At 38.3% G+C, this 17137-nt stretch overlaps 2 protein-coding genes across 2 annotated transcripts; one reads left to right on the top strand and one right to left on the bottom strand.

Moving 5' to 3' along the window:
- Window positions 1-1369: 1369 nt before the first annotated feature.
- Window positions 1370-2288, bottom strand: LOC140769918 (large ribosomal subunit protein eL39x). The gene is made up of 3 exons (XM_073110821.1): window positions 2124-2288; window positions 1937-2040; window positions 1370-1831 (listed from the first exon to the last, which is right to left on the bottom strand). The coding sequence occupies exons 1-3, from the start codon at window positions 2124-2126 to the stop codon at window positions 1783-1785; spliced, it is 156 nt and encodes a 51-aa protein (XP_072966922.1). The 5' UTR covers window positions 2127-2288; the 3' UTR covers window positions 1370-1782.
- Window positions 2289-9927: 7639 nt separating this feature from the next.
- Window positions 9928-16654, top strand: LOC140770438 (chaperone protein ClpB3, mitochondrial-like). Its single transcript, XM_073111637.1, has 10 exons — window positions 9928-10289; window positions 11001-11219; window positions 11288-11525; window positions 12123-12318; window positions 12550-12604; window positions 13058-13208; window positions 14030-14338; window positions 14424-14689; window positions 14772-15701; window positions 16171-16654. The coding sequence occupies exons 1-10, from the start codon at window positions 10008-10010 to the stop codon at window positions 16477-16479; spliced, it is 2955 nt and encodes a 984-aa protein (XP_072967738.1). The 5' UTR covers window positions 9928-10007; the 3' UTR covers window positions 16480-16654.
- The last annotated feature ends 483 nt before the right edge of the window (window positions 16655-17137 follow it).

Raw genomic sequence — 17137 nt, 5'->3', positions numbered from 1 at the left:
AAAGCCGACCTACTACTTTTCGTGAGGGTCTCTCGGTGGGGGCCGATCACAAAGACCGTTCTCTCCCTGTGGGCTTTGAAGCTTTGAAGGGGGGGTGTTAGGCATCTTTAAGAGGGTAGATTGGTCCTTGTCGAGGCGTGCAACGAAAGGTAAGAAGACGAGAGGGGAAGGGTGAAAGAAAGAAAGAAAGAATGCGCCGGTGGTGGTCTATGGATTTCCGTGTCATGCAGTAAGATAACATTTTATAAATATAAGTTTTAAAGGTAAGGTAAAATATAAAATAATAAAAGCTAAGGGGTATTTTTTTCTCAATAATAAAATATTTTCTTTTCTGCCGGATGTAATTAAGTTAAAGTTAAGGTAGGATAGTTTATTTTTTTAAATGCTGGACCTGAATAGTAAATATTTGTTTTGGGAGGTTATAAATAAATAAAATAAAATAAAAATATATAACATTACATTACGTGGTTTTGATCAAAGCTCCCACCAATATATATTGTAAGCTTTAATTTAAATCTCTTGCGACAAGAGATGCGCTAATTTTGGCGCTTCTGAAAAGGTATTATTACTGAGTCTTAAATATATAGATATAATTTAAATGACGTACTACGTGTCATGAATCCAGAGACAAGTCGGAGAGGTGTTGAAAAGTGACGCAGTCGGTGCGGTCGAAGTCTAACTCGGGTTAAGCTCGAGTTTGTGTTAGTGGGGTTTGTTCTTTTAATTAACTTAACTTAACTTAACCGTCCTAATTATAACTGAAAAGTATTTTACTGGAAAGGACACCAACAACTGCACGCAACCAGAACCAACAACTATTTATTGCTTTGCCAAGTGGACTCTAATAAAAGTGCATGTGATCGAGTCAGATATAATCAAGCAATTCATTGGTCTTTTTTTTAATATTAATGATGAGTTTATGAGCTAGTCCGATTATTTGTGCCTAATTGTTGTTAAATAATACCTAAATATCGGCGACATAATAATAATAATAATTGTGGTTACGTATTGTTGATGTGGGTCACACTTCTTTATTGGTATTTAAGCTAGACTACTAACGGAAGTCGTAAAATGTGATTAATGCCACGTTAGCAGTATTAATAAATTTCAGCAACAAGCCAATAGAAGATTGCAGCCTAGAATTGGGGTTCTAAACTTTATATTTTAAGTTCAATATCATACATACTTCATCGTCTAGACTTCAATCTGGTTTGTTAGGCACTTCGATCTTCTGAAATATTGATTCTTTTCATATGACCTTTTTTTTTTTATTTTGACGCTTTAATCTCATTAACTATGTAGAACTTATGGAATATCCCTTCTTCGACAAATTTTAGAAAGACTATTTACTCCTATTATTTTTTAAAAAAAATGAGGATAGATCATTTGAACACCATTAAAATGTGATAGATACTAAAAAATTAAAAAAGGGGGGTAGCAGCTATCCAAGGATATCTGTTGGGATATCCGAGGCATTTTTGTTCTCTTTTTGGGTGATACAAGCTTAACGATTTGGCCAAAAAGGGAGGAGAGAAAAATTAGTCCAAGCTAAATTTGAAACGTAACCTAAAGCATAGCTAATTCGACTGATGCATCATATTAACATTAATAGGTGGATGAAGGAAAACATGGTAATTTTCATCCATGGAAGCAATAGTTTCCGATCTGAATATAGTTCAAGGTTAACAAGAACAAATTCGACGTCTAAATCATCCAAAAGTCGCTCCTTTTCAAGCTCAAATCTCTCCAGAGGAGTATAAAAAGGTGACTTCGAAGACGACCTCAAAACCCTAGCTTCGTGCGCCTCCAGTGCCTGCGCTTAGCGTTGTACCTAAACGAGGAAAAAAAAGGATCATCGAATCAAGCTAAATCAGGCGAAGAAATCGTCAAAAAAATAAAAAGAAGGGCGAAAGAAACTTTCAGATCTGGATCGGACCTGATGGTGTTGTCGGTCCGCATGCGGATCCAGTGGGGGATGGGGCGGTTCTGCCGCATCTTCTTCGCGAGCTTCTTCTTGATCATGAACGTCTTGTGCGACGGCTGCGATGAGAAAGGTAGAAAAGAAGTGAGATTAGAGTTGGAATTTGAAAACCCTGAAGAAACCCTAGCAGAGAGATGGGTACCATTTTGCGGCGACTACCGAAACCCTAGACCGAGGCAAAGTAGGGAAGATACGAACAGAGGAGGACGATCCTACGATAGTAGTCTATATAGGAGAGTCGGCAAGCGCTCTGCACGTGAGCGTTGGACGGCTGTGATGGAGTCTGATGATTCGGGTTGCGCCCCATTCATCCTGAAACAATTAGGGGCTAAAATGTAATGACATATTACCTCGTTAATCTCGATTCTTTACTCTGAAACAAGAATAAATCAACCTTATAACGCTTAATAAATCACAAAGAGTCACTTAAACGTCTTACATAGTTAAAAAATAATTATTATTATGTTACGAAACTAAAAGTTTATAACCAAAGCCACTATAACTCTATAACTATAACATTCACCTAGTAGCAACAAACACTGGCCGGAGCTTCATCTCATTTATATCATATAATAACATTTCAAACTGGTACTTACAATTTGGTACTCAAAGCTTTTACATGAGGTTAAGTAGTAAGTATCAAGAGCTTGTGAGTCGACGAGAAAAAAGAGGGATAGATTAACAAACTTTCCTCTAAGACTTCACTTGCATGATGCTTCTGAGCAGGAAGTTGTTGGATGTGAATGATAGTTGATACACAAACCCTGGGTGACTCACAAGCTCTTTTACATTTATATCATATTCAATCAACAAGAAGCATCCTATCATCAGCACCTCAGAGAAATTCATGCAGACCCCAGAAAGGAGAATAAGAAGAATATTTACAGCCAACAATTTCTTCATCCCCCCTCCATACCCTCATCATCATAGCTCACAGTTGTGGGCTTCCTTTCGACGTCTTATGAGAAACTTTTATGACCTCAAAGTTTCTTCTAATCTGAAAAAGGAGCATACCAGACATTTTAGAATCAAATAGAAACAAAATTATGGTCAAACTGTACAAGTTTATCATAAAAGCTTTGGTCAAACAAGCCCTTAGAAAATATGAGCACCATAATAACTCTTAGAAAATATGAGCACCATAATAACTATCTCAAAAGGAAGAAAGTATAGCACCTTTCTTAAGCTGCTACTCACAATAATCATACTTTCGGTCAAGAATCATTTCCTCAAAGATTACATCATGCATATTACACTTACAGCCTTCATGTAAAAGAAATGTAAGAGAAGCACCTTTTTCTGTCATTATTGCTGTTATAGGTAGGAGCAGCACCTGTAGTACTCCAGCTTTCCTCTTTGCAGTTTGCTGAACATGTAAATCTATGAAAAGAACATACACAGATCAATAGTGGGAGTTGCAAAACTTCAACTCCCTTCATTTATCGTTTTACTGTCATGCAGGGCCAATAAAAAGCCAGTTTTGCCTGTACAGAATGATCTAGAAAAAGAATATGTAGGCAACTAAACCAAACAACAGAACCTTCAGAAGGATAAAAACTTATATCAGAATAATAGTACAAGAATACAATACCCAACTTAAGAGCTCTAACATCAACAAACGATCATTCAGACTTCTGCCTTGTAAATATGCTTCAGTATCAAAAGATCAACAACATGAAACTAATTATTCATCAAAAATTAATCTACCTACCATAACCTAATAATTAAACATCAGAAAAACAAAAAATATATATATATGGAAAAAAAAAACGTGTAAAGAAATGGACATGGAGGCTCAGATTGGATATTTATCAGATACTGAAATTACAAGGATAAGGCCAAATCCAAGACCAGTCCTCAAACCCACTATGCCCCATGCAAATATAGCCATCTATCTCTCTTTCTCTCTCTCCCTATCTAATCTCCATATCCCTTCATTGAAATGGCAATAGCTAAGATGCTGCCACAATACTCTGTTAAAAGTTTGTAGAAGTGCTCGTAAGCATAGCACGGTACATGGCAAAAATTGTTTGTCTGCTCAATAGCAGACCATCCTAATTTTGCCTTGTCATCTTCGTGCAGCAAAAGAACACAGTGGGATGGGCAATCTGAACGAGCCCAAAAAGCATCAAAATTTTAATCTCACGCTTTAAATCAATACCAACATGTATGCATCCAAGATAGGGTAAAGATCTAATGCGTGAGATGCAGGGATGCCAAAATCATCATTGCCTCCGAAAGAGAAGAGAAAACAACATAAAATATGAGCAGCAGCAGTATCAGCAGCAGCTACAGAAGGGGTTTAAAATTACAGAAGTTCCAATTTGAGTGAGGAATCGGCCCTTCCAACCATCCATCCTCTCAAAAGAAGGCTCACACTTATTACATCAGGTGGTCTCATTGTGTTGTCATATGCAGACACACTCTATATCCCTTCTTTTGACATATTTGCAGAGTTCACATATGGCTGCAAATGGTTGCCTGCTGTAAGAGCAAGCCATCCATTCTTTGCCTCGCCATTTAGCTGGAAACTCAGTATGGGAATATCATTTGAAATAAACAGTACAAACTAGGGGTGTAATCGAGCCAAGCTTGATTGAACCAAACTGTGATCAAGCACAACTTGAAATTAATGTCGACCCCAATACCGGTGACCAAGATTAGCTAAAACAATTTCAAGCTAGCAAAGACTGATCAAGCTTAGTCCATTTAGACAGAAGATTGAGCCAAGTTTGAGCGAACAAAGCTTGAGCAGCTTGATTATTTTGACAAGCCTACTCTGAAAGAAGAGAGCATTAAAGTTGCAAAGCAAGAAAATTGGCAAACCAAGTTTTTCAGAAGAAAAATGATATTTGAATCCAAAAAATGTAAGACACAAAAGTGATATTTTAGAAATTTTCTAATGGCAGCTTCAATAAAGAAACAAACACAAATTGAACCAGCTAATTATAAATGTATAGAATCTCACATCTGTTGACACCACAGAGTTACATATAAAGAGAAGCATATATAAGTGTATATATGGTATATTTATATGTATATGTATATGTGGATGTACAAAAATATGATAGTAACAAAAAAAATGTGAAATTAACTTCATGAAAAAAAAAGAGGAAAGAGAAGGAAATGGAAGCAGCTCACACTGATCTGAAATGAGGCTTGCTTTGGGACAAGATCCAAGCTGCCTTTTACATGTATCACTACAATTTCTTTCCACATATCTCTGCAGAGCTCAAGAATGGCTGCAAATGGTTGCTTGATTGACAGAAACCATCAAAATTTGCATTGAAATCCCATCTCATTGAAACAGGGGCATGTAAAATAAGCTTATCGACCCATGAACACACTCTCTCTCCTTTTTCCACATATCAGTGCAAATGGTTTCCTGCTGGGAGCATATCAAACCGTCCAAATGTAGCCTTGCCATCTCATTGAGACCTTAAAGCAGAGATATCAAAACCCTAAACCCAAGCCCTAAACCAAAATCAACGAGTAAACAGGATAAAGATCCCAGCAATATGTGATGATGAGCCGAAATTATCACTGCCTCAAGAAAACAGCAAACATAAAGAGCACATAAACAATGTTTAATCCATAAAGGAAGAGGAAAATTGGAAAGAATAACCCAGAAACTGAACTTCTGCAGCATCAACTGCAATAATTTTTTCTTGATATGATAGCCAATCAAGAGGCACTGTCGAGGCCATCGAACTTGCCTTTGAATCAACAACTTATAAGAAGATGTAAAATAATTCGAAGAGGAAAGGAGATGGGGTTCCACTTTGAGATTACTTCAGTAATCAGAAATATCTCTTCAAATGCTCAATCCCCATCAATGGTCATATCCATTATCATCGCCACATGTAAATTGCTATAAGAGGAACAGGAAGACTCTCAATTTTGGAAAAAGATTCATTTGCTTAAAAACTGAGTGAGAAAACGGAGGAAAACCCTATCCAACCACACCACCCCTCTGGATTCTATCTCACTTTCTCAAAGCCCATGCTCAAACCAAGGACAAGCTGCATTCCCACAAAAAAAAACGTCCTGCCTAGCCAGTGCTCTAAAACTAATGAGCATTCTAGAAGAGGAATAATACTTGGAGTACTTTTAAATGTACCTCAGAATGGAGAGCTCCTAGCTGCAGATCTTTAGAGATTTCGAAGGGTATACATGCAAATAAGAGATGTTAGAGGGGTATACATGCAAAAGAAGCAAATTTGCTTGGAAAAATCAACAAATTTAAGTCAAAGGGTTCCAATAATAGAGAAACTCCTTGCCCATTTCACGATTCTCAAACATCAAAGCAAACTAACATCAAAATCTTCAATTTTTATGCTTTCAAAATTGAAAACCCCATAGGCTAACATAGTTGTTCCTGTATTAAATAACCCCATCATAAATCAAATATAAAAAGCTAAATGCCACCGGAAAATAAATGAAAGACATCAAATTAATAAATAAAGCAAAGTGGAAAAGAAGAGAAGACCCAAGTGGCTCAGATTGGCCCGTTTATCAGACAAATTTCTGTGATAAGACCAGATTTCCATAGCACATTTCCAACTGATTGTGCCACTTACGGTGAAAACATACATATACATATACACACACACACATACACACACATGCTTCTTTTCCACATATCTACACAAAGAGCAGATATGACCACAAATGGTTGCTTGCTGGCTAGCAAGCCGTCCAAATTTGCTTCGCAAGATGAGAGTTCTGAGCATTGCATCAAAATTCCAACCCAATGCCCAAAATCAGAAACAAAAGGTTTGAGTCATATTCAGGGAAGAGATCCCATCTATATGTGATGCTGAGCCAAAATCGTCCTTGCCACAAGAAAAAAAAAAGGAGTTTAAAAAGCAAATGATCAAATTTTGAACTTGGAAACAAATACAAGTTTAAAACCAAAGCAATTCGTCCGCCCAACTACTGAATGATTTGGTATCCAATCAAGAGCAGACAGAAAATTTCAATACCTGAAGGGCCTCAAAGATAGAAATGGGAACAATCATGGGCTTCACTTGGACAGGAGGGGAAGCCCTTCTAACCTTCCACCATCCGTGCACTGAAAAGCCTCATGTTTGTTGGCATGGCAGCTTGGATGGCCTCTCTCTCTCTCTCTCTCAAAATAGGAACCTTTCTAAGGCGATATAGCTGCAGCGGCCGCCATCAAGGCCATCCAAGCTGCCATGCCAACAAACGCCTTTGAAGGGGTTCCAATTCGAGATTACTTCAATGGAGGCAGCAATCGTGCACCACTAGGATTTAGGAGAATATAGTGGCTATTATGATATTTTGAAAGTTTTCAGTAACAATTATGTAAAATCCAAACAGAGTGACGTATATCTAACATCTGAGAGGAAAAATAAAAGCTAAGAACTGAAGACATCATCAAAGGGAAGAAAATTATACACACACACCCACACACACACACACACACACACACACACACAAGGAGAGATGGGGAAGTGAACCTTGAGGTCACCTTTGATTAAAAAAACACAGAAACTTTATCCTTCCGTCCTCTACTCCCACCAAGATCGACATCCAAACTAAGGATGATGGCTGCAGCGGTTAGCATGCATCGGAATAATGCTACGCCCACAAACACTTTACAAACACTCTGCAAACACTTCCGGTGTACAATCCAAGCTGCCTTGTTTGCTTTGAGTTTAGGGACCACTCCTGAACTGGTTCAGTGACCCCTAATCACCACACATCTTTTTATCCTTTTCGTATCTAACCAAGTTCACTCTCCAAAAAAATCAAGTCTAAAAAATGAGACTAATTAATCGACTTTGGAGCTTACCCTCAAACCAAACAAGGTTAGCGTCAAACGAAATCGCGATTCGAACTTGGGGATTTACAAATCCACCGGATCACTTCTTTTGCACTAGATCAAACATCTTAGTATGGGATTCTACCACAAAAATGAACAAACTTACGAGAGGCGTAACCCTCCCTCCTTCCTCTCCTCTCCCCCAAATCGGCATCCAACCAAGGTCGACGACGGCTGCACCTCTTGCCATGGAAGCGATCCAGATACCATGCCATCAAACCTTCGTTATGGGATGCGGAACAACTCGAAGAGAAGAGAGCGAAGGATTTCGCTTTGAGATTACCTCTTCGATCTCTCGATCGCCTCTTTTGAAACATCTAGAGAGAGGAGAGCGAGCAAGCCGAGGTGGCAAACCCGCTCCATGAACAGCACACTGTCTCCTAGGGGGAAGAGCGCGGGTTTACAAGATCTTATTTTAGAGTGGAAGATAGCAGAGACTAACGGGTCGGTTTCCATAATTTATCCGAGTAAGACTCCGAATCCGTTATACTTCACAGCTATTTGCTAAAACAAACGGCTATTTGCATTAAAGAAAACTTTTAAATTTTAGTAATAACAAAATTAATCTTACCAACTATATAAATTATATATATATTTACAACAAAAAAGATGTGCATCTAATATAAAAAAATAACCTCTCTCGTTATAAAATATATCTCTATAAACAAGCCATGGTAAATTGATATTTGAACATTTTTAGCTCTCAAAATCAGAGAGACGTAGCAGCATCAAAATGTTTTAAGTTCTAAAACATTCTTCTCACCATCCATTGCTGTTGGAAAAGTTGATCATGATCCAGTAATTTCAGGCAGCACTAATATTAATGTTAAATAACTCTTAGATATAAGAGTAATTCTGACCAACTCTACTCGTAATATTAGATTCATTAGGATGAGCTTGTGTATTTAGTTGATTTTTATTTGAAGAAATAAAATAATTTTTATCGGAGGCCGTTTGAATATGGGGACCACATTCGAACGGATTATGCGAACGCCTGTACGCGTTTACAAAAATAAATAACATAAATTGTGCGTTCGAACGAAATCAAGCCGTTCGAACACGATCGTCGCACACATTTGCAACGATAGAGAATTGTAATTCTATGTTTGAACGCGCTCTGGCATATCGGAATGCACCGCGGCAAAAATTGTTAGTTTGTTAAAATTTTTTGATGGATCCTTAGGATAAGTGTTTATAAATATGTACAGAAAATCATAATTAGAGTTAATTTGATAATTGAAAACGGTATTGTATCTTTATCTCCTTCTCTATTTATTTTAGTCATCGGCGTTCTCTTCCACCTCCTTTTTTCTACCGTCCTAGTCTTTGGTCAACTTTCTATAACTTCTAATCCCCCTCTTTTATAACAATTTTCTCCCCATTCACATTAAGGGATTAATCAAGCACCTATCTAATCATTGAAGGGCTATCAAGCTAGGAATTATTTGACCTACGGCCACTGTTTGACCGATATCTCAAAATCTAACTATCCAAACCCTACGATCTTAGATTCGTTTGAAAGTTATTTTCAAGGGCGACAACATATCCAAAATTTATTAAGATCGAACGATTAGATTATCCACAGATTCCTTTAAAAGTTATATCCTCAATTTAGTCCAGAATCATTTCAGATCATATCAAACCGGTTCGCAACAACTTCCAAACCATATAATTTTGAGAACAGCCTCTGTTATAGCATAGTAGTGAGAATTGTAAGAATCAAAATTATCATATCAGAATACATCCTAGAGATATACGCGATTAACCAACTATGTTTCTTCTTGCTTTAATTTATTTTCCAATTTAGACTACGGAAAAGAAAAAAAAAGAAGTCAATGTAATCATTTTCACCTCTTATTCTAATTATCACAGCCTAACATCATCCTACCCCATATTTTTATTCTAACAATGGTTCATTTTTCTTCAACCAAACAGCAAATTAGAATTAGAATTAGAATTTAGAATAAACAAAATTCTTATTACGCAGCGAAACGGATCGCATAGGGAAAGGAAAACAAGGAAGAGAGCTCATGGCACGTGCATAGCACTCCACTCCATGTTCTTGCGTCACAAGCAAGTTCAAGAACTTTCTCCCAACTTCCACCACATCCTTCCTTCTCGCATTATGCTTGCTCACAACTGAAACCCTCTCTCTCTCTCTCTCGAGGATTCTTCGCCATGATACGTCGTTCCGCCACAGCTAAGATCGTCAAATCCGCCTACTTGGCGGCGGGGGTGGCGCGCCGCTCATTTTCTCGCCGCCCTCCTCTCCGCGCTCTCTCCTCTCCCTCTCCTTTGCTCCTCGGCCGCGGCGCAACCGCCTCACCTTTCGGTGCGTCCGTCGGAGTCGGAGACGACATCGGAGCTCTTGGTTTTACGCCTCTCTTCGAGAAGGGATTCCTCGCTCGCCCATTCCACTCGACGTCTCCTTCTCAGTATAGCTATGGCAGCTCCCCCCAGGTTCCAGTTGTTCTTAATTTGCTTCCGAATTAGGTATTTTTAATCCCTATTGGCGCCTTTTTTGTTTTCCTTTTGTATATATGTATATTTGGCTAATGCGAGAGTTGGTAAGAGTATAAAACGTCCATTTTGCGAGGGAAATTTACTAGTAGGGCAGTGTTATAAGGGATTTGTTGAGGTGGAATTAGAAGATCTCGTGTGCAGAGATTTTAGATACGTAGAAGTGCTACATATATATTAATTTAATTTTGTTTGGTTGTGATTACAAATTGCATACATGATGGATATCCAAATTGATGAACGTTACCGGATGTTGTGATCTAAAATGTCGGAAGTACTTTGATGTGATACTTTTGAGTTATCTGGATGGATCACACACATTGATCAACTGATAACTAAATGGTCAATGCTTCAACATAAAGTGAAAGAGTTGTTTTGGTTGTATCGTTGAGCTTTTGGAATGACTCGATTTTATGTACTGCCAAGTTGCCTACATAGTTTGGTAGGCAGAGTGTCATCTGTCAGCGTCGAGAGACACTGCAATGTTGTAGTATTTCTTGCTGAACTCCTTATTGTATTTATCTCGACAACATACATAGTATGTGAAAGTTTGTTTCTTGAGACAATCTCTCAACCTAAATTGATACAAGTTCCTTCTCTTGGCAATTTGTATGACTATGCAACTGAACTTTTTTTAACTCACTCCTCCAGATTAACCAAGGTGAGTTCACGGAGATGGCATGGGAGGGGATTATTGGCGCTGTAGATGCAGCACAAGTGTGCAAGCAGCAAATAGTGGAGTCAGAGCATTTGATGAAAGCTCTTCTGGAGCAGAAGGATGGTTTGGCTAGGAGAATATTTACCAAGGCTGGAATCGACAATACAACAGTGCTGCAAGCTACGGATGAGTTTATCACTCGGCAGCCTAAGGTAATATTATTGCTTCTTCAATGTGATTAGCTAGAAATCAACAGAAAGTAAGAATGCTACTTTGTCAGGTAGTTGGTGATACAAGTAGACCAATTATAGGATCAAGTTTTGTGTCCATTTTGGATAGTGCAAAGAAGTATAAAAAGGAGTTTGGTGATGAGTTTCTGTCAGTCGAGCACTTTGTGCTGGCATTTAATGCAGACAAGAGATTTGGGCAGCAGTTATTCAAGAACCTCCAACTCGGGGAGAAGGAATTGAAAGAAGCTGTATTATCTGTACGTGGAAATCAACGAGTCACTGACCAGAGTATGGCACTCAATTACTATTTTCTTGTTTTCTTCAAATAGGCAATTAGTAAAAGTATGACTATCTATGTTTAAAACCAAGTGATCTTTTCTCTAGCAAAATGTAGTAATTTTGTGATGATATCAGAGCTTGATTTTGATGATTGTAGTAGCACAGAGACAAAATGTTGACAATCAGCATTGTCTGTTTCGATGGTTGACTGCCTGTAACAGATTGCACACACACACTTAACTGAATAACAGAGGATATTGATTTAGGTCAACGGTTATTACCATCATAGAAATCTCAATAACTTTGTTTTTAGGTAAGGGCGTTCTTCAAGCTAGGCCAGTGAACAGCCTATCCGTTTCTGTTTTATAATGTGTGTATCTCTACTCTCTAGATTATGCAAAACTTCTAAATCATTGGTTCCACACAGTCATTTGATACCACATCTATTACTTTCTGTGCATATCCATTGTCATGGTTGTTTGCTTAATTGCATTGCTTTAACATTGTTTTCTCCTTTGTCATATTGCTGTAGTTCTTTCTTATCATCTATTTTGGAGGGACATTAGATCATCAAGCTAATTCACCATACTTTTCTGATGCTGCTAGATCCCGAGGGAAAATATCAGGCACTAGAGAAGTATGGCAGTGACTTGACAGAATTAGCTAGGCGTGGCAAACTAGATCCTGTTATTGGCCGTGATGATGAAATACGTCGTTGCATCCAGATACTGAGTAGGAGAACAAAGAATAATCCTGTTATCATTGGTGAGCCTGGTGTTGGAAAAACTGCTATAGCTGAAGGGTACCAATTTCTAACTTTGCTTTTCTTTCTTTCTTTCTTCCTTTTTTTCCTGATAAAAGGCAGTTAGGGAGTATCTTATGCTGGTTGTACAAAACCTACTTCACCTGTCCTTTACACTGACAGTTAGATGTTAAAATAACTTTTTGTCTGTCAGGACTAATCACTGATGTTCGAAGTTTGCCTTTGATTCATGTATCCTGTTTTATCTTACGGCTCTTTAATGTTGTGCAGATTAGCTCAGCGAATTGTGCGAGGAGACGTTCCTGAACCTTTATTGAACAGGAAGGTACTCTTATTGGATGGTGCATCTATAGATGAGCACTTCTTTTATTTCTTGTTGGCTATTGTTGTTTGCTTGCATCTACGTCAGTATTTGAAGATAGTAAACAAGCCCATGACAGCAGTTTGGGGAGGAAAGGCACCTATTCGCCAGACTTGTTTGGAGAGGCACTTGTTTTGCCCCTTTTTTTTTTTTTTAAAAAAAAAATTGTTTAGCAAACTCTTACATTTCTCTGTTACTATGTGTGTGCTATGACCTTTTAAATATTGCAAAATTGAGCATCTGTTTCAAACTGATATCACCGCACTACTAGACTTCAACATATGCTGAACATCTTGAGTAACCTATCTAGGGTGACAAGTCACAAGATGTTGGTTTCAGGCATGTTTTGGGATGCAATGAAAATTATTACGAGTAAATTAGGCATGGCATATGACACTTTTATTATTCTTTTGTCAGCTTATCTCATTGGATATGGGATCACTTCTTGCTGGGGCTAAATTTCGTGGTGATTTCGAGGAAAGACTGAAGGCTGTTCTAAAGGAAGTCACCTCATCTAATGGACAAATCATTTTATTTATTGATGAGATTCATACTGTTGTTGGTGCAGGTTTGTATCTGCCAATGTTTTGATTGAGCCTTTTACTTTTAGCATCCTGTTTTCATGTTTATCTTGAATAAAAAGTTCTGTGAGGCCTATGCAGCCTACTTAACATGTGATGCACCATACAGCCAACTCACTTGGAAGGATTCTCTGGTGGTTACAGCCCATTTTCTGTAAAAATTTTCATGGAACTGATCTGGAGAATTGGGCTTATTACTTGTATCCCTGACCCTGACTGATTCATAAGGAGGATAAAATCCCAATTTGCGCACAAATTTATGTATGTTTGCACAATAAGGTAGCCATATAGTAAGGAAGGTTTCTCTGAACACGACCATCATCATGATCCATGGCAACCCTTTTGCTAGTAAAATGCCTGCAATGCACTCACACCTCTACAGTGGCCCACACAAATAGAAAAGGAAGAAATGGATTAAGCAACCATTTCGAGAAAAAAGAAATGATGAAATTCCCAATTATGTAAAATAAATTTATTGTTTGGATGAAGACTGGTTTTAGGTTGATTGATTATTATTCAAGTTGTTCAGTCCTCTGTAAAGTCTTCTGTTTGTTTAAGCCACCTATATGCTATACATATTTGATGTTCTTGTGGGCTGTGATGGTAAGGAAATCCATCTGGTTCAATATGTCATAGAAAACCTTGTTAAAGCCTAAACTGGATATTTGATTTTACACGTAAAGTTGTATAGCATGCTATTAATGCTAAAATCTCCAATGAGATATTTGGTTGCTGTTCTTGACTTTTTTCCTATTAACCCTTTCCCCCTTTACTTTGATCTTTACCTCTCTTCTGATATCTGCTGCAGGAGCTACTGGTGGGGCAATGGATGCGGGCAACTTACTAAAACCAATGTTAGGTCGAGGAGAACTCCGTTGTATTGGGGCAACTACATTAAACGAGTATAGGAAGTATATTGAAAAAGATCCTGCTTTGGAACGAAGATTTCAGCAGGTTTACTGTGATCAGCCATCTGTGGAGGACACCATTTCCATACTCCGTGGGCTGCGTGAGCGTTATGAATTGCATCATGGTGTGAAAATATCAGACAATGCTCTTGTTTCTGCTGCAATCTTGTCAGATAGATATATAACTGAACGCTTTTTGCCCGACAAAGGTATGTAAATTATCTGTTGACTGTGCTGATATTTATACAATCAGAAGTGCTTTAACAGCCTGAAGCCTGTCTTCTGTGGTTGTAGCTATTGATCTTGTTGATGAAGCAGCTGCAAAGCTTAAGATGGAGATAACATCAAAGCCAATTGAATTGGATGAGGTAGATAGAGCAATATTAAAGTCAGAGATGGAGAAACTCTCATTGAAAAATGACACAGATAAAGCTTCCAAAGAACGTCTAAGCAAGCTGGAAGCTGATTTAGCATCTCTTAAGGAAAAACAAAAAGAACTTGCTCAACACTGGGAGCTCGAGAAGTCCTTGATGAATCGTATTAGGTCAATTAAAGAGGAGGTAAGCTCCTTCTGTCTCGATATACAAAAATATGCTAATTTACATGAGCATTTATAAATTGTGGCATTTGATATTGTTAAAGGTTGATAGAGTTAACCTAGAAATGGAAGCTGCTGAACGTGAGTATGATTTGAATCGTGCCGCTGAACTAAAGTATGGAACACTGATATCTCTACAAAGACAGCTTGAAGAGGCTGAGAAGAAACTTGCTGAATTTCAGCAGTCGGGGAAGTCGATGCTTAGAGAAGAGGTGACAGACCTTGACATTGCTGAGATTGTAAGCAAGTGGACTGGTATCCCAGTCTCAAACCTTCAGCAGTCAGAAAGGGAGAAGCTGGTCTTCTTAGAAGACTTCCTTCATAAGAGAGTAATTGGTCAAGATATTGCAGTTAAATCGGTGGCTGATGCGATCCGTCGTTCCAGGGCAGGGTTGTCAGACCCGAATCGGCCAATTGCAAGTTTCATGTTTATGGGTCCTACAGGTGTGGGGAAAACTGAGCTTGCAAAAGCCCTTGCTGGTTATCTTTTCAATACAGAAAATGCCCTTGTAAGGATTGATATGAGCGAGTACATGGAAAAGCATGCAGTATCTCGTTTGGTTGGTGCACCGCCTGGGTATGTTGGTTACGAGGAGGGGGGGCAGCTGACCGAAGTTGTTCGGCGCAGGCCTTATTCTGTAGTTCTTTTTGATGAAATTGAAAAGGCACATCATGATGTCTTTAATATTCTATTGCAACTACTTGATGATGGAAGAATAACTGATTCACAGGGGAAAACAGTTAGTTTTACAAATTGTGTTATTATAATGACCTCAAATATAGGGTCACATTTCATCCTGGATACACTTCGAAACACAGAAGACACCAAAGAAGTAGTGTACGAGATAATGAAAAGGCAGGTCATCGAGTTGGCTAGGCAGACATTTCGGCCAGAATTTATGAACAGAATCGATGAATATATCGTTTTCCAGCCGCTCGACACTAAAGAAATCAACCATATTGTGGAGATACAGGTAATTGTTGAAGTGTAGATGTTAGACATGCTTAACTCTCTTAATACAACTGGTAATTTGATATGCACCATTGAGTTCCACTTCTGTTAAGTACAGTCCCACTGACATTTTACCAACCAGGATACCTTATGTAGAATGTCTTATAGTTGCTTAACTTATTATCCAGTTTATTGTTCACCTACATAAAATAAATCCCACTGAGTCGGCTGGTTTTGTCATGTTACACTGGGAAGGATGTAATTTTTGCCAACTCTCTGATTAGCATATGTATCTTACTTTTTTTTCAAGGATTCAAATTCCCCTTGCAATAAAGTTAATCATACTACCCTGTTCTAATGAATCATTTAGTTTTCTCATTTTATCAGCCTTCATAAGCAGCTGCTTTTCTTACCTTATGTAATTTCTGTGCTCTTGATCATTTTCTCTGTGATTTGTTCTGAGCTCTGATATAATTGCACTGTTGCTGCAGTTGAATCGTGTGAAAGACAGGTTAAAACAAAAGAAAATCCACCTTCATTACGCACCAGAAGCAGTTGAGCTCCTGGGAACTCTTGGTTTTGATCCTAACTTTGGTGCTAGGCCTGTTAAGAGGGTGATTCAGCAGATGGTGGAGAACCAAGTCGCTCTCGGAGTGCTGAAAGGAGATTTCAAAGAAGACGACTGGATCATTGTGGATGGCATTGTCCCAGCATCGAAGGACCTCCCTTCTCAAAAGAAGCTGGTTATTAGAAAGCTGGAAAATGTTTTGGTTAATGAACCACTGGTTGCCAATGATTAGGTGAGTGGAAATTAATACTGCCTGCTTGTTCTCCTCTGTTGTCTTTTCTCTTTGGTTGCAAGCAAGAATGTGAATAGGAAATAGAAGCACATATGATCTTTGTTATTACTAGAGGATTTGTGAAGTCCAAAACATTTCAGTCTGAGCAGTGTAACATCTGGATTTTGATCACTAATGGACATTTCTAAATGTAGCATCTCCTCTTTCTAATGCATAAATTTTAGTTCATGGAATGTTTACCATTTGGTGATCATACTGAAACAGAATCTTATAACTCTGATCAAATTCTCAAAAATCATGAGCCCCTCCACAGATACGCATATATGGAGGTTGACAAATTGGCTGCAGCCAGGCTAGCTAATGTCAGTGCTTGCAAAGCAGGATCCGAAACTATGCAGATCAGTGTATTCTTTTGCAAGAGGTTCATCTTATTCTTTCTTCAGGAATATATTAAGCTACACGTGTCGAGCAATGTCTTTTTGGAGAGAAACTGCAAATGGCAAATGGACACCATTCTAAGAAGGTTTGGACTTTGCAGAGAAATGTAGGGACGAAGAAGATTAGTTTAGTCTAGTGAAAAGGATTCCTCATTGAATTTTCTTTGACACAGAAGATAGATAGCAACTGCATTACATACTAAGAGTAGAATTCTATGCGA

The sequence above is a fragment of the Typha angustifolia genome, chromosome 11, assembly GCF_048772165.1.
Source record: "Typha angustifolia cultivar Huaian chromosome 11, ASM4877216v1, whole genome shotgun sequence".
Taxonomy (NCBI): domain Eukaryota; kingdom Viridiplantae; phylum Streptophyta; class Magnoliopsida; order Poales; family Typhaceae; genus Typha; species Typha angustifolia.
This window is presented reverse-complemented; position numbering and strand designations above follow the sequence as displayed.